This window comes from Mus caroli, unplaced genomic scaffold, assembly GCF_978045245.1.
Source record: "Mus caroli unplaced genomic scaffold, Mus_caroli_1 scaffold_7, whole genome shotgun sequence".
Taxonomy (NCBI): Eukaryota; Metazoa; Chordata; class Mammalia; order Rodentia; family Muridae; genus Mus; species Mus caroli.
This window is the reverse complement of record NW_028227262.1, coordinates 56,593,814-56,616,182: the sequence shown is the minus strand read 5'-3', so window position 1 is coordinate 56,616,182 and position 22,369 is coordinate 56,593,814. Positions and strand designations below refer to the sequence as shown.

Here is a 22,369-nt window from a genome sequence, read left to right as displayed (position 1 = left end):
GGTAATATTTTAACAATAGGATGTATATTAGCCTAATACATATTTAGACAGTATAGTTGATCTGCCAAAAAATAGAATGTATGGCAAGCTTTTCCAGGCCCAATTTTCTAACTCTCCCTTTCCTCCCAAAGTAAACAAAAGTAACAATCCAGAAAGACATTTAGCCTGCTTTCCCCAGACTTGGATCCTCTGAGCAGAATTAGAATTAGGCTCCCTGAACTGCCAGGACTACTTCTTCTGCCCTGTACTTCTCAAAGGAAATGCTATTGTGCCAGAGGCTCTGGTGGGTTTCTCTGTGTAAAGTCAAGACAGTTTTGTGTACATCTCCTTAGCACAGATGCAGTTTCCCAAAACCAACTTCCACTGGGATCATTGAAGACCTTGAGTCACATGATACGAGAACGGGGCTGTGTATGTATGTATGTATGTATGTATGTATGTATGTATGTATGTATGTATCATACCCACAATTTTGGTCTGGTGTGTAAGGAGGTTGTTCTCTTCTGAGGCCACAGTGTTTCCATGGTGTCTATGGTCAATAGATGGCCTTGGAGTCTGAAAGCAGAGCCCCTCACTCTAGAACCATAATTCTGCAGCATTAGGAAGCAGATGTTTCATTTTTAAGCCTGAGTCAATCCTATCCAAGACAGAGAGACCCAGGGCAGGAAAGGTGAAGAAGGCACTTATGAGATTCATGGCCAAAATGAGGAAAGCTATCCTACATGAATCAAAAACTCATTTCAGCATTTCTTCAGTCTTTAATAAATATTCTGTTGTATTTTTCTTTTTATATACTTTCTAGAGGGGTGTGTGTATGTGTGCATGTGATATGTATATAAGAGGCACAGATGCTTCATTGGAGGCCAGAGGACAACCCTTGGGAGTTTCCTCCCTCTGTCCTGGAGCTTGAATACATGGTCAGGTTCTTTGGAACACTCATTTACCTACTGAGCCATCTCACAGCCCCTGTAACTCACTTTTCAGGCTTTTGTGTCTTTTTTCATATTAATTCTCCTGAAGTATCCTAGCTTACCTCCTTGTTCATCCTCTGAGGGCCAGCTCAGTTGGCCGGTGTTCCATGAAACCCAGCCTGTTTTGCCTTGCTGACTTCCTGAGACCACTTGATCTGTTTCACCCCTCAGATCAAAAAAGAAAAAATAGAGTGATTAGGGTCTCACTATGCAGCCGTGGCTAACCTCGAATTTACTATGCAAACTAGGCTGGCCTGACACTCACAGAAATCCACCTACTTGCCTCCCAAGTGTTGGGGTTAGAGACATGTACCATCACACATGGCACCTACTTTCTTTTTGTGTATCTGTGTTGGTGTACACAACTTGGAGGTCTAGGAACCAAATTCAGGTCAAAATCCGGCTTAGCAGCCAGTACCCTCATGTTGTTATCCCCACCATAACATTATTTTTGTTGTTACTTTATAACTGTAATTTTGCTACTGTTATGAATCATAATGTAAATATCTATGTTCTCCAGTGATCCTAGGTGACCCCTGTGAAAGGGTTGTAACCCACAGGTAGAGAAACACTCAGAGATGATGCAACAATTAGAGCACTTAATGCTCTTTCAGAGATCAGGGTTAAGTTCCAAGAGATCCAACATCCTCTTCTGACCTCTGTATCACACTGGCTCATAATATATGCAAGTAAAACATTCATACACATAAATAATTTATAATTAATTTTTCTAATAATTTCTAAATAATTTTTTTCATAAACAAGGTAGGCATTGCAGGAACATTCTAGGAAGCCAAAGAGGGAAAGAAAATTACTTCATCAAAAAGCATCCCCTCAAGGATATTTTTAACCTTTTTTCACTTGGCTGTCATGCCAAGAAGAGCAAACCATGAGCACGTGGCTAATATTCTTCCAAAGTGCTCTTGCACAAATATGCACATGTAATACAACAGCTGTGCTCTTTTAAATAGTCACTGCACAATCTGGATCTCTCTGCTTTCAGTAACTATAGATTGTTATGCCTCACTGTATAGCACAAGCTGGCCTCCCTCCCACTTTACTCTTCTTGCCTCAGCTTCCTGAGTGAGGTGACTGCAGATATGCATCGCTATAGTATCCTTTATTGAATTGGTAGCAGTTCATTATAGGAATACAATACTCTGTACTTTAACCTATTATTTGTTGGTAAATTTCAAAATTGTGTGTGTGCAGTTAAGAAGAGTAGCTTTACACAGTGTAAGGACTCCATAGTTACTATTAGAAATGGTGTTTGCATTTATGTTGTGTGTGGGCATGCATATGTGCAATCTTTCTTTCTTTTTGGGGTTTTTTTGTTTTGTTTTGTTTTTCCGAGACAGAGTTTCTCTGTATAACCCTGGCTATCCTAGAACTCACTTTGTAGACCAGGCTGGCCTCGAACTCAGAAATCCACCTGCCTCTGCCTCCCGAGTGCTGGGATTAAAGGCATGCGCCACCAAGCCCGGCGTGCATATGTGCAATTATAACCCAAGTGTAGGAGTTAGTTCTCTCTTCCACAATATGGATTCTGGAGATCAAGCTCAGGGTGTCAGGCACTGTAGTCAATGGCCTTTATCTACTGAGCCATCTCACCAATCCTATACACATACACACCTTTTATACTTTTTTTACCTTCATGCTAAACTTTTGTTGTATTTTTTTATTTCAACAACAAAATCAGATTGATATAGTAGGTCTGTTTGGTTTAGTTGTACATGGAGCCAAAAGGGCCTCCAAGAATTGGCCACAGGCAACCAGACACCTCATTTCTCTAATGCCTGCTCTCTCTCTTCCAGATTGGCCAGGATTCTTGTCCGCCTACCAGCACTCAGGCTCATGAGCTCCAACATAACAGAAGAACTGTTTTTTACTGGTCTCATTGGCAATGTTTCAATAGACAGCATAATTCCTTACATCCTCAAGATGGAGACAGCAGAATATAATGGCCAGATCACTGGAGCCAGTCTATAGTGCACAACCAGCAGCTGCCAACAGTGGGATGCCTCCTAGGACTGTGCAGGTGCAAGGGAAGGGAAGTGTAGCAGTGTCATGGTGTGCACAGGTGTCTCCAGTGTGTTAGCCACTTCTTCCTGTTCATCCCAGACAATAGCAACTAAAGATGAGTAGAACTCTTCCCTGCCCTAAAAAATGTTTTAACACCTTTTGGTGAACCAGATTTTGGAACAATCTTTTAATTCAATTTGTATTTAAAAATTCTCAAAGGGCAAAAAACAATACTGAAGTTTTATAATGTCAGAGACTAGTATTAAAAGAACCTAAGAACAGTATGTGTAAATACATTTAAAAAAAAAAAAGTCCTTGGAATTAATAGCTACTAATTACCAGGGTAATGTTAGCACTTTCTAAGCACTTCTTATCAAATCTGCAATGTTAACATCTTACCTGTGGACAGGGCAAATGGAAAACTGTGTCTCTTTTGTCAAAATGCTAATGATTTCTGTGAAAAGTCACTAGGGTACAGGAGACAATCGTTCACATTTGTAAGAGGGCAGCACTTCTAGCTGTGTGGAGTGGTGGTGCTACGCTAAATTCCTGTGAGTAAAATGTGGATTCCTGGCATTGTGTGCAGGGGATATAACTTGCAGTGACCCAGTAAGAGCTGCTATGCCAGCAGAGATGGCCTGTCAGGGTCCTTACCCACATGGTTGGTCCTGATCCCTGTCTGCAGACTCTTCCAGAACCTGGGCTCCACTAATTTTCAGAATTAGATTGCAGCTTGTCCGAATGCCTGTGATAAGAGTCCTGTAATTCTTCCAGTGACTGAAAGTACACCTGGATCCCTCTACCAACTTGTAGGAACTGGAGCCTTTGACCAGAGTGCAAGGTGGTTGACTGCATCCTTTGACATGACCTGTTGTCCAGGTTGAGTGTGGCTTCTGCAGTGAGAGCTCCTATTTCTGGTGCATCTGGAGAGGGGCCAGTATCTGATCATTCAGAGCCTGCAGCTGGGTGGGGGTTGTGTATCCTCACTGTCTGGTGAGGGAGGGACTGGCCTTAGAATGTGAAACAAAAGGCATCAAGAGAAATACTTTCTGATCTTTTAAGTATTAGTGATTTTAGTGTACTGGGACACGATGCTTTTCAGTTCTCCCAGGTATGTGCTAGTCCAACAAAGCTCTCTGGGGCATGTGAGATAACAGAAGTAGACCACCTTCTCTCTGAAAGAGAATCCAAAAACAATCCTCAGTCAGGGCACATCGTGCAGGCCTGTAACCCCAACACTTGTGGGGCTGAGGCACAAGACTTAATATATACTTTGAAGGCCAATCTGAGCAACTTAATGAGGAAACTCCTGAGTTTTAAAGGGGTCTGGGAAGTGGGGTAGGGTGGTGACTTAGTGGTAATGTGCTTGCCTAGCATGCACCAGGTCCTGGGTTCCATCCCCAGTACCAAAAGAAAAAAGAAAAACCTTCATTCACAAATTCCCTTAAGCTATAATGACCATAGTTTCCAACAAGAAAGAATACAGAATTCAGTTGCAAGGAAGTTAGATCTGACTTAAAGCTCTTTGCATTCCCATGGACAGGAGACTGGGGAAAAAAAAAAGTGGAAGTATACTTGGTATTTGCATTTAGATTAGCAGAAATTAAGCAAAATACCTCCTGTAAGATTAAGTTTGTACCTGTTTATGGGCAGGTACAGCCATGGGCTCAAGGCTAGATAGGCTGTTTCCTTTTGAGGAGTTAATGACACTTTATTCACTGCTCGTGGGATTTAAGTACAGAAGTATCTCTAGCTTCTCAATTCCCAGCTAGATTTGGAAGCCAGTGTTGGAGAACAGCAGGGATTGCCAGTATCAAATGATGGAAAGGACATAATTTTGCCAGCTTAAAGCTTTTTTTCTTCTTATGTATGTATTCAAAATTAAGACAAAAGCTCTGGACACCAGTATAGTCTATTTTAATCTCTGTAGAGATTCCTGTAGCACATTAATCAATACATCTTACAGTGCTGGCTTTGCTTCCCTTAGGGTTTTAGAATGTGAGCCACTCTGACAGGGCCTGGACATCCTGGCTCCCATTTGGTATTTAGACCACATAGTTGGGTAAGAAGTACCAGCCTCTATATTAAAAAAAAAAAAAGAGTTGGTGATTCTAACCCTGGTCCTTTGTAAGTTCCGTCATTAGTAATGGCCAATTGACAGGGCCACTTTGGGCCAAACTCCTTCACTGGTTGTCCAGATCTTTGTGGCCTTACCTTTAACAATTGTATCCATACAATGTTCTCATTAACTGAAATCATTTCAAACTTTGAATGATGCTCCATTCCATGGCTTGTCGAGTGACCTATGAAGGTCAGCCCCAGTTGCTTCTGGGCTTCAGCTTTCAGGGCTTTCCACCCTTGGTTTATGAGTCTGTGATACTCCAAGCCTTATGAAGCAGGGCTGACCTATCTAGACACCCCTCTCAGGGAGGTGGACAGACACACTGACCTGGCTACTTTTGCAGATAGGCTAGGGTGGAGAGATACACACCAACCTGGCTAACTAGGCTCTTTTCCAGAAAGGTCTTAAATGTTGATAGTTCCATGTTAAAATTTGGGATAAAATATGACAGGAGATGTACACAGAGACCAAATTCCCTAAGCAAGTCATCCTAGTTACTCCTCAAATGTTACAGTGTGTCACTGTCCTTCCAGTTTGCAGTGTGTGTTGAAGAGGCTCTTCACTGCCTTGTCTCTTTCTGAGGCTGCAGTTGGGGTTGTGGTGTCTTGAGTTTCTATATTGAAATTCAAGTGAGTCACTTATGCCCTTGGAATGGTTTTCTAGTTTGTCAGTGTTAGTATTAGATGTGGATGGTGTTCTGAGGTAGTCATGGCATCAGTCAGGGTGGTCAGTATGGCCTTCGAATGGAGCAGCAGCATCCACACTACATAAAGTTGTTTTGAAGGGTAGTACTGCTCATGCAGTTCTCTGATCAGTATCCCTAAGAGCTGGACCTATTGTCATGGGGGTCTGGAAGACTGTTGCTGCTTTCCAGTGGCTGGGTGCAGCAGGGCTGTTGGTGCTGCTGAAATTCTAGATCCAGGCCTTGAAAAGCATCACTTGACAGCTGCTTTTTTTTCCAAGGGGAAGGTCCTGGTAAAACAGATGCCCACCTCTTTTCCTTTGCCTAACTACCAATCTCCAGATTATGGGTCTTTGCAAAAAGTCTTAACTCTTATGTCAATTTCTAAAGACAACTCCAAAATGAGATGAGGTTGACCTAGGTGTTTTGTACAAGGTTCTGGACCTCCTCATTGAGTGCCTCCCATCAGTGTGTACTTTCTGTGCACAACCTGTCCCTTCAGCCACACTGTGCATGTCCAGAGTTACAGGCCTAGATGACTGAATGAATGTACATGTGTTCATATTATCTTCTTTGTACAGTGTATATAATGTGTGTACATAGGTGTACATTATGTATACAGACATGTAGCCACATATTCAAACTTCTATGTTGTCAAGAGTTGATGCTAGCGTTGCTAATGTGAATAGATATTGGGGTTGCAAGGTTCCCTTAACAGGAATGTTGTGCAGGTGAGTTTCTTACCAACTTCATTTTCCTTAGACAGGGAGCTGCCTGGGCCAGGTGGCACTAATTCCTGCACAAGGAAGCCTCGAGCCAGAAAAGTCTGCTAGGAGGGCAGTTCTCTAAATTTACAAGGGCCCAGAAGCTGCAAGAGATGTTAGCCTAATATCCAAAACTAAGGATAAACTTGCTTTTCACAAACCAGTTTAGCATAACTGGAAGGAGCTTGGTGACTGAGACCCTTGGTCTTCTCCAAAGGCTCCAAAGCTGGAGCTTTGTGTGGCTCAGACATGGGCATTTGGGATCCAGGGGCTGCAGCAGTCTCCCTTGTTTACCCTGGGCTCTGTCAGCAAGACATGGGGGCTCTCTGGTGGTAAAAACAAAATACCAGTCTACCAAACATTCTATGAAAACAGTGCAGATAGCTAAAAACCACAATCAGTAAATTATCCTAACTTAACTACATTCTGTAGAAGTTGTATTTAATAGTACGAAAGCTAAGGCTGACATTTTCCTCATCTACCAGGTCTTTGTTGATATTTGTCCCCTATGATTGGGATTTTTAGGCTGAGATGAGGACTTGGGAGACAGGGCCCAGTGGCCACAGTGAGCAAGCATCTGGCTTGGATGAAGCCAAGTGCAAAAATTTGCCTGATCCACAGGTTGCTCTTTGTGTTTTTGAAGTAAATTACTGGAGTGTTTTAAGAAGTAATTGTTAAGACTATAGTCCTCAGTGCCTTTGGTGAGATGTGGGTCTTTTGGCTTCAGCTTCCCACTGGTGTCTCTGGCCTCACCCTTTGTGGTTGTTCAATCTTGCCTGTGTCATTGCCTGTTGTGACAATCACACTATTAAAAGTGGCTTTCCAAGTAAAACACAGGGAAGCTTGGCAGTCCCTAAATGAATCCTTCCATTTTCTCTTTGGGGGCTATTGTCTTAGCAGCAACCTAACAGTAAACTTAAAAGTGGCTTAGGAAGGGGAACCATCAGACATTTCTAATGCTCAGCAATATGCACTTTTAGTTAATTTTCAATATTGATATTTATACATGGAATGTAGGAAAATGCTCAACATTACCACTCTTAAGTTTTAGTGTTTGGGTAACATTTGGTATAGACTGCACATTAAAAATAGCCTTTCTTCAGGAAAGTACCATCAGTTGTCATCCCCACAGCCTACTCATTCACGGATGCTACTGCTGCTGCACACACAACTCAAGTGCTGGAATATTTTTCTAGTCTGTTTTCCCAATTAACTTGTAAATCAGTGTTCAACTAGTTTTATAACTGAAAAGCTGCACATTTTTGTCATAGTACCAACTAGTTTGTACCTGTAGTTTGAATTTCTCTGTTAAGATACAACCTTATCACCCCCACCCTCAACTCCCTTTTTAGAGGACATCTACTAAAAGCAAGTCCAGTGTGGCATTTTCTTGGGTAATGACTGGTTGTGTAATTTCTGCCCTTCACACTGTAGAAAACACCATGGATGCCATTACCTTCTGATTCCAGGTTAAAAACCTGCAGAGAGCTGCCATTTTGTACAGCTTTTCTCCCCATGTAAATGAGCTATGTGATGGCATTTAAAACCCGCATGTTCTTTTTAAACTGAATTTTCTATCTAATCAATGTCTTCAGTCCTGAAGGAGAATCTGCATTGTTGTCTGTATAGAGAGTTGCTGTGCATGGTTACGAGCGCCTTTTACTAAATGCTGTTCAATGTGGCTTTGTTGTTGTGGCTTAATACTACCTACATGAGGTTTATACTATTAAAGTAAATTCAAGACTAGTATGTGTGCTGCTCATCTTTTTTTCCTCAAAACAGTCACATGTGGCCTGAACCCCTCCCAGGAGCCAGCAGTGGGCAGAGAATAGTCCATCAACACCGCTATCAGGTGGAAAGACATCTGGTGGGAACTCAGACTGAATTCTCCATGTCATCCAGCATGGACATAAGGACCCTACATAGACATTCCCAGAGCATGGTGGGGAGACAGGTGTGGAGTCAGATGTCAGACCCATACACTAGGTAGCGATTTGTTGTGGGCAAAAAATGTGTCCTCAGATACAGTAGTTGAATGAAACTGCTCTTAATGTCTTCTACATTTTACAATTGAGGGTTCAGAGCTCACAGTTGCCGGTGGCACCTCAGTGTGAAAACTATCACTTCAGAGGACTATCAAGTCAACTCAAGTCTGTGTGGTCAGTTTCATGTGTGTAAACCTTGTCACTACTAAAGTGATAGATTGTAAAGAGGTGACTTCTCCCAGTATCAATGGTTTCCTCAGACCTGCATCTGCTCCAGGCCACAGAAGTTATCAGTTGCCCACATGTTGCCCTGTAACCTTGCCACAGCTTTGGCAGAAACAAGGGTCAAGACCAAAGTGAAGTTCAAGAATTTGTCCCCTTGGGGCCTGAACTTCATTTGTTTTTTCAAGGTCCATGCTTAGGATTAGGGCCCTGGCCACATCTGCCATGGAGGGAAGCAGTCTCTATTCCCTGATACCAGCCAGTAAGACACCATGGGAACAAAAACTCAAAATAATGACCTGTGGGGGCTGTACCAAATTCTATTGAAGCACTCCTATCCTTTACACATCAGAGCTACAAGCATTCCATTGCAGCCCCTACCTGGTCTGCTGCAAAATCACAAACCAGAACCAGAGTAGACAATGGAAAGGCACTATACTGCAGATAGGATTCCAGTTGCACTGCCTCCCTGAGACCCCTGCACCAGGGGCCAGGAGAATGGGAGTGACCTGGGTGTGTGTGGGGGGGGCGGGGGGGGGCAGTTGCCCTGTTTTGTTGCATCTAAAGAGCCTTGGGCATTTTTAACAACCACTGCTTAATTTTGCCTCATAAACTCATACCTATATGGCCAAATGCCAAGAAGTCTGTGGTAAACATTAGGTGACCCTGGAAGATTCTGTTGTCCACTAAAGAATGGAGTCTACATAGCTCAAATGACACTGATAACTGGAAAATATACCTAGAAAGGCATCCAGGAGTGTGTGTGTCTTGTCTGTCTCTCTGTCTCTCACCTAGTAAGCAAGAATTGAGAGTCAAATTACCACCCAGGTGGCATCTTCATTCTCAAAGCCAGAAAAATCCATGCTACAGTTAACACAATGCCACTGGCACTCCTCCACCACATGGACTTGATGGCAAGGAAGTGGACAAGAGATTTGGTGACTTCAGCTCCCATCTGCTAAACTGAAAGGCCAGGCCTGAAATAATCCTACTGTCCAAGATCTCGTTACTAACTGGGGCTGGGGAATCTCTCCTCTCTCAGGAAGAAAGAATTGCAGGCTTTAGTACACTGCCCACATGTTTGCTTTGGACTGCTAAGTAAGAACATGGACTCTCCCAGCTACATTTGGCTCACCAATAGCAATAGCCCTCAACAGCTTCCAGTGTAGAAACTGGAGGGAGATTAAGTGAAAGAAGCAGGGCCAGTTCCAGACAATCACTGACAAACTGCCTTGCACCTCCTCATCCCAAGCTCTCTGATACTGATGGTCTTTAGACCAGCAAGACCAGACTTACTATGTATAGGAAGACTAAATCTTTTATTGACATCTGTTCAGCAGCTGGCAACCCTGGCCTTCATCCCATGTCCTTTAAACAGATGTGCAAGCTGGCCTTTCCATTGCAGAGTTCCATCATTTATGGTACCAATGTAATCCATCTCCACCAGTCAAATGCCACCAGTCCACCCCAGATGGCCTTGCTTAGACCTAAGTACTGGCTTTCAGAGCAGCTTTGTACTTCCCTGTCATCTCCTTGGGTAAGGGCACCAGGCCAGGGCAGGGCACCTGGCCTTCTACTTCGCACATGCACTCCCGCAGGCAGTACTTCCGGGGGCCAAAGTTGCCTGGATGAAAGCGTTGCTGCTTTTCCAGCTCCTCCTCCCTGAGGGTCTCCCTGCCGAGGAACACACAGAGTAGCAAAACATGACCAGGGGCTCCAGACAGGGGCGGCCTCTTCCATGTGAGGGGAAAGGCACTGGGAAGCAGACCACTGGAGCATCCCATGGGGACGGGAGCTAGGGGGCCAGGGGCTAGATGGATTGGAGGGGTGAAGGAGCCTGTGTCTTGGCTTCCCGCCTTCCTATCCTTCCTCATTAAAGGAGCAGAAAAGAACCTGGGAACCGAGTCTTATCTTCCCTTTAACTACATGCATGCCAAGGCAGGGGTAACCCTTGCTCACTGTCACAGCAAGGAAGTGGACAAGAGATTTGGTGACTTCAGCTCATATCTGCTGAGAGAAAAAAAGGCCAGGCCTGAACTGATCCTACTGTCCAAGGTCTCGTTACTAACTGGGGCTGGAGAACCCTCCCTTGCCATACCCTCTGTACATGTCCCCTCACTCTCACATTTTTGGGAGCTGAGTTTTGCTCCCGTCAGGTCAACCCAGCAACTCACTCTTTCTTGCCCAAGATTTTCTTTATGTGCTCCATGATCTCCTTATTACTCTTCGTCTCCACGTCTACCAGGACTTGCTCGCCAGAATCTGCAAACAAGAGGCACAGGGCAGGAGAGCTGAGGACTCAGGCATACTTCTCAGCCTCAAAAGGCTGGGACTGCCAAGATGTGCTCCATACCTGTGGTCTTGTAACGTAGATGTTTGACAAGTCAAGACCACCATGGTCTCCAACTTGCTTTTTGTAGTAGAAATCAATATTTTTATAAATATCTAGATTATGTATATATGTGAATCGGTGCACAAAAGTGTTAGGTACCTGAGGAGTCCAGAAGAGAGTGTGAGCCCCCCAACTCACAGGAGCTGGAATTACAGGCAACTCTAACCTACAGCTACCTATAACCATAGAGACATGCTCAATAGCAGACATACCACCAAATGGGACAGAACCAAATACACTCTTCTATTTATGGGCAACTGTTTTCAGCAAAGATGGCAAAAAAATTTGAACCTAAGCTTTTTTATCAAACCCTGGAACTGGCCACTCACATGCAAATAAACATTGGGAAAAAATTAAAATAGACCAAAGACATAAAACTAATACTGTGTGTATTTGTGATGGTTTGTATATCCTTGGACCAGGGAGTGGTACCATCTGAAGGTGTGGCCTTGTTGGAATAGGTGTGACCTGGTTGGAATGGGTGTGTCACTGTGGGTGTGGGTATAAGATCCTCACCCTAGTTGCCTGGAAGTCAGTCTTCCACTAGCAGCCTTTGGATGAAGACACAGAACTCTTGGCTCTTCCTGCGCCATGCCTGCCTGGATACTGCCATGCTCCCACCTTGATGATAATGGACTGAACCTCTGAACCTGTAAGCCAGCCCCAATTAAATGTTGTTTTTTATAAGACTTAACTTGGTCATGGTGTCTGTTCACAGCAGTAAAACCCTAACTAATACAGAAGTTGGTACCGGGAGTGGGGTATTGCTGTGATAGGCCTGACCATGCTTTTATTTGAAAGAATGTGGATTTTGGGACTTTGGATTTGGAAAGCAGTGGAATGCTTTAAATGGGGCTTAATGGGTCATCCTAGTAGGAATATGGAAGATTTTGTTGCTGGGAGTGATTTGAACTGTGTTGACCTGGCCCAAGAGATTTCAAAGGAGAAGAATTTCAGAATGTGGCATAAGGACTGGTTTTGTGGTATTTTGGTGAAGAATGTGGCTACTTTTTGCCCTTGTCTGAAAAGTTTGCCTGAGGCTAAGGTGAAGAGACTTGGATTAATTGCATTGACAAAAGAAGTTTCAAAAAAGCCAAGCAGAGACTTTGTTCTCTGGTTAAGTCTTATGAAGAAAAGTTTGAACAAGCATAGCAAGCTTAGAAAGGAAAAATATAAAATATATGGTTTGAGTATTAAAGGAGTACCAGGAAGTGAAATGGAGCAAAATCTTGTGTTCTAGGAGATAAAGATTAAGGGAGTGGGACCTTGGGGCAAGATCCTACCCTGCTAAATTAGATCCAGGCATGGTGGTACACACCTTTAATCCCATGAGACAAGCATGCTGATCTCTACATTCAAGCTCAATCTACAGAGCAAGAACCAGGATAGCCAAGCTTAGGCAGTGAAGGATTTAGAAAACATAAAGCTAGTGATAATGTAATAATACAAGGGAATCATGTTCTAGTTCCTGTAAGCAGCAGAACTCGGCAGCTTCAGCCATGTGCCTCTGGCTCTAGAGTTAAGAATGGAAGGAACTACTGGGAAAATTGATGCTGGTTAGCTGGAGCTAAGGAATTAGCGGTGATTAAGAAGAGACCAGCATCGTTGAGGTGAAATCTTCTGGAAATTGTTTTCTGGGAGCACAAAAAGCTGTGTTCCAGAGATAACCAAGGTTGTGCCTCATGCTGCGGCTGGACTTGGTAATGTGTAAGAGTCACTCAGGTGGTACTGCTTGTGAAGGAATGAAGGGATCATGGAGAGAAGCTGAGGCTTAGCACTGTGAGAGGCCAGGGAAGCCCATTGGAGAAGGTGAAGCCTCAGCTGTAGTTGATGGCCCAGGATTGAAGGGGTCATGCAAAGGATTTGAGGCTTAGCACCCTGAAGAGAGCCTATGAGAGGCTATTGGTGAAGCCTAGTTGGAGTGGAACACCCCAGTGTATTGGAGATGTCAGTACCATGGGATGATCACCAAGAACAGCAGCCGTAATGGAGTGGATCAACCTGAGCATAGAGTGCTACAGAGGTCAGAGATGGAGAAGTGATGCCAGACCTTAAGAGGAGTCCAAAAGATCAAGTGGAATCCCAGACATTGAAAGAAGAAGCTGTAACATTGAAATTGCCTTGGAGACTCAAAGATGTTAAAGATGCCAGAGCCATGGGACACATGCTGAGGAAAGCTGCTAACAGGGAGTGGAACCAGCCCAGGAGAAAGCAGTTTGTTGCAGTCAACAAAGATGAAAAAGGAGTGGAGATCTGAAGACTGCTTTGACATCAGCCATGGAGATGCAGAGTTTGGAGTTTGCCCAGCTGGTTTCCTGCCTTGCTTTGGAGATTACAGTTAATTAAGTTGGATGAATCTCAGAAGAGACCTTGAACTTTGTACTTTTAACATTGTTGTGACTGCTATAGACTATGAGGACTTTGAAAGTTGGACTAAATGCATTTTGCATTATGCTATGTTTAAGTATGGCCCCCATAGACTCATGTTTTTGAACAAGTCTATGGGGACCAGGGAGTGGAATGTGATGGTTTGTATATCCTTGGACCAGGGAGTGGCACCATCTGAAGGTGTGGCCTTGTTGGAATAGGTGTGACCCGGTTGGAATGGGTGTGTCACTGTGGGTGTGGGTATAAGATCCTCACCCTAGTTGCCTGGAAGTCAGTCTTCCACTAGCAGCCTTTAGATGAAGACATAGAACTCTTGGCTCTTCCTGCGCCATGCCTGCCTGGATGCTGCCATGCTCCCACCTTGATGATAATGGACTGAACCTCTGAACCTGTAAGCCAGCCCCAAGTAAATGTTGTCCTTATAAGACTTAACTTGGTCATGGTGTCTGTTCACAGCAGTAAAGCCCTAACTAATACAGTATTCATATGTGAAGGACAGAGTAAATCTGTGAAGTTGTTCACTGTCTCCAAGTGCAAGTCCTTTATACATATATACATATGTAACACAAGCACACTTTAGCTAAAATGTTTTATAAAACTTACAGAAGAATGTCGCTCATTAGACAGTGCTTGCCCTAAAACAACACTACCACTACAAGAGAAAATCTTAATGATCTTAGCAAGGAGCAAATTTTTTCAGGCATATTTAAAGTGTGATCATAAAAAAAGGTCAGTAACTTGAATTTTAAATTCCTTACGTTCTGTTGTAGGAAACACTGTAAGCCAAAAAGAGGAAGAACAGACTTAGAATGCACATGTATCTGATTATGAGCAGACAACAAGGCCCTCATAAAGAGGCGGGTTAACTCAAGCTTACACACTGTTTGTGAAGGGGCACAACACTCGTACTGCCTGGATCAAAGGTGTAGGTCCTACCACTTTCCCTGGCATCCTCAAATCTCCTTTTCAAGGTGTCAGCGCTTTAACCCTCATGCAGAGCTCATCGGCGGGCTGAGAGACTGACATAGTAGAAGATGCTCAGGGCTGGAGAGATGGCTCAGCAGTCAAGAGCACTAGTAGATGCTCTTCCAAAGGTCCTGAGTTCAAATCCCAGCAACCACATGGTGGCTCCCAACCATCTGTAATAAGATCTGACGCCCTCTCCTGGTGTGTCTGAAGACAGCTACAGTGTACTTACATATAATGATAAATACATCTTAAAAAAAAAAAAATGATGCTCAGCTGCAATAAATCAACAGAAGCTTGGGTCCTCCAGGCTGGGCGTCCTAACATTCAAGAAGCTGAAGCAGGAACCCAAGAGGTTGAGATCAGCAATAGAATGAAAGCCTGTTGCTAAAAAGATGAACTGCAGGGGAGGGACATGGCTGTGTGGTAAAGCACCTACTCATCACCTGAAAGACCCAGGGTTCTGGCCTTAGATAATTATCCAAAAAAAAAAAAAAAAAAACGTTTTTGCAAAAGAAATTATACCAGGCTCCTCCCAGTCTTCCTTGCATTGGTTCCCAGGAGCCAAGATGCAGTTCTGTAGTGTAATTGGTCTTTCCCATAAGGTACAGGGCTGGCAGAGGTACTACCAGCACAAGCAAATGGCTTTGCTATGTCATGGGCAGCTCCAATCCCAGATACCCACCCAGCTCCCAACCAGGGACAGGTCCTTTCTCCCACTGACTTTACTATCCAGAAACAGAAAAGGAATTTTCCCAAGAGATTCTTGTTTACATGAAATTCAGAGGCAAAGCAAGCAGGCATACAGTGGCCATATCAAATCCTAGCATTTGAGAGGGCCAGCCAGGAAGACTCACAAGTTTGAGGCCAGCCAGGACTACACAATCCCATCTCAAAAGTCCTAACCTACTGTCCCTGAAGAAAGGGACTGAATGCCAAAGGGAAGTATCTTGGTTCTCACTACAGACCTGTTCTATGCCATGCAATGACTTCATCACATATCCAGGGCTTGATGTGGCTCCAAGCTGTAATACTTGCCTAGCAAGCACACAGAAGCCCCAAGAACACAAAATCCTATGACTGCCTTCCTTCACCACAGGACTTTGTTGACCATCTTGCTGCTTTTCTGTGTATTCTGTCTCTCTCACACACAGAACACGCCCCCCCCCCCACACACACACATACTAAATACACACAGAGCAGAGCTCTTTGCCCATGACTCCTTGACTGCCCAGCACCTGGCCCCAAACTGCCCCTCAGTGACATCGCATATGTGCCACACAGATAGTGTGCTTTCTGTGGCACTTTCTACCTCTTATCCAAGAACCAGGAGTGCTAGTGCCTAGCATCAGAACAAGAAAGGAGAGCACCCACAAGATATGGTGGGAGCAAAAAGAAGACTGTGCTCAGCACTGAGGGGTACTAGGTTCCTGATTGCCAAATCCAGGCCTAAAGGATATTTGGTTTGGGGTTTTTGCAGTGCAGTGCACTTTACCACTGAGCTATGGACATACATCACCAGCAAAGGATCTCTGATTTCATTCTGTAAGCTCACAGGCAAAGAATAAAGACACAGTAGCACAGAGCAGCAAAGGAATGTGGGTAAACTGGACCACATGATAGGTGGAGGATAACTAGAGATGAGTTGAAGAAAGACAGGTGAAGGAGCTGGGTCTAGATCTCAGGAGCCACTGGGTAACTGGCAAGGGAAGCTAAGGCCACAGCTGCTTACTAAAGCTGGAAGGGACAGGTGGTTCTTCCTTGCCTCACTCACCTAGATAGAACCGCAGGAAGGGCGATGGCGTCATGTTCTTAAACATCATGATCTGCACCCAAGGATTCTTATACTGGATCTGAGGGATGTTGAAAAACACGAATTTCCTGCAAAAAGCAAGAAATGAACCCATGTAACAGCTCTCTAGAAATGAACCCATGTGCATCTCCATGTCTGATGCCAAGAAACTCCAGATCTCCAACTCCAGCTTTGTTGACTGCAACTTACTTCTTTCTCTTATACTGGTTCCATACCCTGTTGGCAGCTCTCCTTGGTAGGTATCCCACGACTGACATCTCCAATATCTTGGGGTCTACAATGCAATCTAGGCTCTAGCTTTATAGCGTCATACAATGGGCTCTCAGAAACCCCATGCAGAACTGTTCTCCCAAATGCCTGGCCTCAGTGGCTTTCCTTAGCTATGGAGGAAGGTTCCATAACCCCTTCCTGTATCCTTGACTAAATCTAGAACCTGAAGGTGTCAACTACTTCTGCTTGCTTACTTCTGCTTGCTTGGTTGCCCCCCATCCCCACCCCTGCCAAGACTTGCATTTGCATAAGTTTTAACTGGCTAATGGTTTCTAAGCAGAAGAAATCCGCCAGGCTTATTCCTTTCACAGGAACTGCTGCAGGATTAGCAGAGTGATACCCCGACTTAAGGGTCAAGTACTAACTCCTCTATTCTATTACCATCAGGCCGTTCTTTAAACTTTCTACCTCCCTGAGCATAGGAGTTGGCTCCATCATTACATTTCCTGGTGCTCTTTTTCTCCTCAAATTGTGCAATTTGTATTTCTCTTTGCCTGCCCTGTTCCTTCTCATTGTAGATCTGCATAACCACCCAACAAAGTCAATGCTATGCTGTCTTGAAATCTCCTCTGCCAATGCCATTAATACAAGCCACTTCAAGTTAGCTTCTGGAAGATCTTTTGGACAAGGGCAAAATAGTACCCACATTCTTTGCCAAAATATCACAATGGTCTTTAGGCCAGCTGCTAATATTTTATTTCCTCTGACTCTCTTGAGCTGAGCCCCAACAGTCCACACCACCCTCATTATCACTGTCTTCCCTAAGGATGGCTCAGTAAGCCTCACTAAAGTGTTTGAATGCACTTCTAAGTCCAAAGTTCCAGTCTTCCATATTCCTTCAACAAACATGGTCAGGTGATATTTCCAGTCCTTGGTACTTCTGTTTTAGTTACTGTTCTATTGGTGTGAGGAGACGCCATGACTAAGGAAACTTTTATAAAAAGAAAGCATTTAATTAGGGATTTGTTTACAGTTCAGAGAGTTGTTCCATTATCATCACGTAGGTGAGTTGGTGACAGGCAGACAGGCATAGTGCTGGAGTAGCTGAGAGCTTACATCTGATCTGCAAGGTGCAGGCTGAGCAAGAGGCACTGGGCCTAGCATGAGCTTTTGAAACCTCAAAGACCACCCTTAGCAACACACTTCCTTCAACGGGGCCATATCTCCTAATTCTTCTAATCCTCAAACAGTGCCACTCGTTGGTGACTAAGCATTCAAACATAATAACCTATTGGGGGCACTCTCATTCAAACCACCACACCATGTGACAGCTTTTTAGAAATGAACCTATGTAAATCTAATCCAAGAGTTTTCTCCCTGAAATTCTGTGCATGCCTTTTCCATGGAGAAAGTCTGGGACTTGACAAAAACTGTAAGAGGAACCTGCCTCCAAAAAAGTGAGAAAAAACAGGCATAGAAGACTGGTGTGTCCCCAACACTTGCACTTCTGTAAGTATCAGGACTCATGTCTAGTCACTGAGAAAAACAAACTAGTGCTCCCTTACAGAGTTCCTAGCACCAAGTCCAGAGTCCTGTGCAAACAGGGCTGCATCTCCATATGTGCAGTGGACAAGTTACTGAACGGCTCCTTTGCACAGTGTAGAAGAAATGGCAATAGGAGTGTTACATTACAGACATGGGGGGTGAGGGGTTGGCACACCTATAATCCCAGGCTCCCATACCTCAGGCAGGAAGACGGGCATCCAAGGCCAGCCTGGGCTCAAACAAATAAACACTGACATTTGCCAAACTGTAAGACAAACATCTGTTAAACGTTAAAAAGTGCTAATTCTGCTACAATAGCACAGTATACACTATTCTGACTCTATAACTATTCTGCACTATAGGAGTCGGTTAACTGCCTTATCCTGTCTGGCAATCAGTTTATGGCGAGAAGCTTTAAAGCTAGCTTTAAGACTAACTACATTCCCCTTTTTAGATCTCAGTACCTGAATGGGCCAAATGGAACAGAAAGTAAAAATGCTGAGGTTCAGGCTGGAGTGTTCAGATCAGCATGGTGCACCAGGAGAGCCCTAGCTAAGTAAGTTCTGACACAACCGCAGCAGAGCGCCGCAGCAGAGCATCTTCCTAGCATCCACCTCAGAACCACAAAACAATAAAGCACACATAGCTGTCCACAACACAGAGCAAATCTAGGCCAATCTTGGCTCTGCATACTGTTCCCTCACCACCCTGAATCCATCTGCTATAAGGACTACCTGGCTATCTGGCTTCACAATGGGTTCAAACGGCTGGCAGGAAGTACCAGTGACAAGTAAAAGGCAGCTATTTCCTTTCCCGGCTCAGCCCTGGCATGTCCAGCCTGAAGGCTCCTGTGGTCAGACCCCTTGGTCCTCAGGCTCCAACAGACATTCCTAACCTCACTTGTCCTGCATGGGCTGGGGTCCATGCTATCCCTCACTCAAGGTTTCTTTTCCCCATTTCTGTCCACACTTTTGTAAGCAATCCCTTAATTAAGGCTCCTCAAATGCCCTCACTCCAAGGCATCCTTGCTTCCTTCCTGTTCAATCTGCCCTACACCCACTGACAGGGTTTTGGATCCATGGAACAGGACCTTAGCTTTCTATTTCTAGTCACATGACATGCAAGGACCAACTCTTTACCTCAATGATTATGCCAAGAGGTTCCTACACTACCAGTCCAGATTGAGCATCTAAATTAATTCCAGGGACGAAACTGAGTCAGCAGAAAGGCAGCCTGAAACCACTCGAGACACTACCACAACTGGGACAGAATCTGCAATTAAAGTGCCAAAAATGAAGCGATTAAACACGGCTAACACAAGGATTTGTTAAAGCCAAGAAGGAAAATTAATCACACATTCCCCTTTGGCTTGAAGTCACAGAAAATGAGTCTTCACAGTGTTTAAATTATCAGAGAACTCATGTTCTGACTGTTCAGAAGTGACCTTTGAGGGAGGATAGGCTGAACAGGATGCAGATGTGGGTACAGGCAGAGGCAACGGCCATGAGAACCATACTCCTCTTCCAGCAGGGTCTAAAACATCAAAAGGGTGCTATTGAAATGGCTCAATCACTAAGGTGCTTATTATACATGCAAGACAACCAGAATCTGAGCTCCGGGACCCACTTAAAAAACAAACAAACAGGTAGGGGGTTATAGAGATGGTTCAGTGGTTAAGAGAACCTGTTGCTTTTGCAGAGGACTCAGGTTCAGTTCCCAGCACCCATATGGTGGCTCATAACCATCTGTAACTCTAATTCCATGGTCACCAGGCACCAATGTGGTGCACATTACATACGTGGAGGTAAAACACTCACATATACATTTTTACAAGCAAGCCAGGTGTGGTGTCACACATCTTTAAACTCAGTAGTCAGGAAGCAGAGATAAGCAAGAAGGTCTGTTGTGAGCTGGAAGCTAGCCTGGTTTATACAGGAGTTCCAGACACACCGTGAGACCCTATCTCAATTAAAACTTACGGAAGATTTTACTTGAGGTTGGAGAAATGGCCCAGCAATTAAGAGTGCTTACTGTTCTTCCAGAGGACCTGAGTTCAGCTCCCAGTACCCACATCAGGTGCCTCACAACCACTGTAACTCCAGTGTCAGAGAATCCAACACCCTCTGGCTTCATGGGCACCTGCACACATATGGTGTAAATAAACTCTCATGACATACAAAACACACACACACACAGATAAGTAAAAGGCCAGGTGTGGTAGCCCTTGCTTGCTGGCTCCAGGCTTACTGGCCAGCCTAGCTGAATCCATGAAGCCCAGGCTGAGAGACCCTATTTCAAAAAGAAACCAAGTCAGCCAGCTCCTCAGAAACATTATCTTTGGTTGAATGCTAATGTATCCACACAAACACAAACACGGGGTCAGGTGGGGTGGAGACCTTTAAGTAATTACATCAACACAAAACTTGAAAAGGTGAAAGTCCTGCTTCTGGGGAGGAAACACTGCCCTGAAAACTCCACAGCACACCACCCAAAAGCTTGAAGGCAGAACTTGTCAGCAAGTCTCTGTGTCTTCCCATCCCAAAGCACAGAGCCTTGTGCACACAAACCAGATAGATATTGATGCATCTACTGGATCAAATGGGCACAAGGTCAGCACCTGTTGCACTCTGCCAGGCACTTTATTCTCTAGCAACCCCACACCACCACCAACACACTGATGTTGTAGTGTTCCACCTAAGAAAAATGCTGTCAGAAGTTGAGAGAACTTGTGTGATCCCAAGGTCACACAACTAGTTAAGAGGCCTTTGCACATGCATAAACTCCTGACAAGTGGGGAGTAGAGCCCGAACCCTCTGGTCCACGGAGAGGGTTCTAGAGAGCCCTCACCCCAGCAGATCCCAAGCTAGCAAATCTTAGGTCTTGGGGGTCAACTTGACCAAAGAAATGGCTTGAAGGCGGCTTCTGGCTCTCATGAAGTCAAGGTCTTTGCCACAGGGGCCACTCTCCACCTTGAAAATTATTCTCTTCTCTCTTTCTGATCCGTTCTACAAATCCACTCCTATCTACAGTCATGTTTCTCCCGTACTGTGGAAAATCCCAGTACTGAACCCAGCGTTTTGGACGCTCAGTAAATGTGCAGTAAGTTCGGAAGGGTCCAAGGCATTGCTCAGAGATGATAAACGGGTCAATGAAACCTTTCATTTGTCAAGTGTCCTAAGCAGCAGCAAGCCATGCTGTGCACAGGTGCGGAAACTTACTACTCCGCTCCCAAGGCGTTCCCGGCGCCACAGCCTCGCACAAGGGGCCAGCCTTCCAGCCGCAACCCATCCCTCCGGTGGATGGGCGCTCGGGTTTCTATCGGGGATCAGTCGGGATGGCCTCCACTGCCTCAGCTTCTCTCACTGAATCCCGCGGGCTGTGACCCATACTGACCTGGCGCCTTCGCCCAGTTCCCCATACGTGTTGTAGTTCACGGTCATGATCTTCACCGACTCCTTGAATACCACGTCCCCGCGACCCAGGTACTGCAGCGTACGGCGGATCGGGAAGCGACCCTTCATCGGCATGGTGAAGTCAGGAACTCCTCAAGCCGCGGACTAGCGCGCCTCCGGGAATCTTGGGAGGCACTTCCCGGCGGCCAGCGCGGCCGCGGGGCAGCCTGGGACTCGTAGTTTGGGCCCGGGCTCGCAGCCGCCTCAGTGTTGGGAATCAACCTGCCGTTTTTTGTCTTCACAGAAACCAATTATCTTCTCCCAAGATCTCCAGTTCTGAAGTGAAGAGCTCGACGGAAAAGTCGCTATTGATTCAAAGGGGAAACTGATTTGCAAAGGAGGAAAGAGTGGCTTGCTATGGCGCGTCAGGGTCTGCTCTAAAGGACTCTGCTTAGAGGAGGGGGTCTTTCGCTTATTAAGAGTGGTTGTGACAAATATGGCAAGTCAACAATCAACATGTCACTCTGCACTGTAATTTTTTTTTTTTTTTTTTTTTTTTTTTAGGATTTATTTTTACCTTACTGTTTTGCCTGTGTTGTGGCTGTGCCCGCAGAGGCTGGAAGAGGGCGTTGGGTCCCCTGAAATTGACCTTAAAGAGAGTTGTGAACTGCCATGTGGGAACTCTACAAGAGCAACAAGTGCACTGAACTGCTAAGCCATTTTTCCAGCCCCACATACTGTAATTTTTAATCGCTGTTTATGGCTGAAATTAATTTTTCTACAGGAGTCTCAAGAATTTTTCCCTTTGTAATTATGTAAATTTTCAACTGACTTACCCGGCTTCATAGATGAACTGTCTACTGATAAGCCCATTAGAGCATTTTTCATCTGTTAA

The 22,369-nt window shown here is 44.7% G+C and overlaps 2 protein-coding genes across 6 annotated transcripts in view; one reads left to right on the top strand and one right to left on the bottom strand.

Moving 5' to 3' along the window:
• Nucleotides 1-8,307, top strand: part of Nr2c2 (nuclear receptor subfamily 2 group C member 2) — a 78,319-nt gene extending 70,012 nt beyond the window's left edge. For all 5 annotated transcript variants that reach the window (XM_021164250.3, XM_021164251.3, XM_029478885.2 and 2 more), the window contains one exon: nucleotides 2,786-8,307. In XM_021164250.3, the coding sequence (XP_021019909.2) occupies nucleotides 2,786-2,960 (175 nt within the window). In that variant the 3' untranslated portion in view covers nucleotides 2,961-8,307. The remainder of the gene's footprint in view (nucleotides 1-2,785) is intronic.
• A 1,761-nt stretch (nucleotides 8,308-10,068) lies between these two features.
• Mrps25 (mitochondrial ribosomal protein S25) lies at nucleotides 10,069-21,664 on the bottom strand. The gene is made up of 4 exons (XM_021164254.3): nucleotides 21,476-21,664; nucleotides 16,289-16,395; nucleotides 10,943-11,030; nucleotides 10,069-10,442 (listed from the first exon to the last, which is right to left on the bottom strand). The coding sequence occupies exons 1-4, from the start codon at nucleotides 21,607-21,609 to the stop codon at nucleotides 10,256-10,258; spliced, it is 516 nt and encodes a 171-aa protein (XP_021019913.1). The 5' UTR covers nucleotides 21,610-21,664; the 3' UTR covers nucleotides 10,069-10,255.
• Between the last annotated feature and the right edge of the window lie 705 nt (nucleotides 21,665-22,369).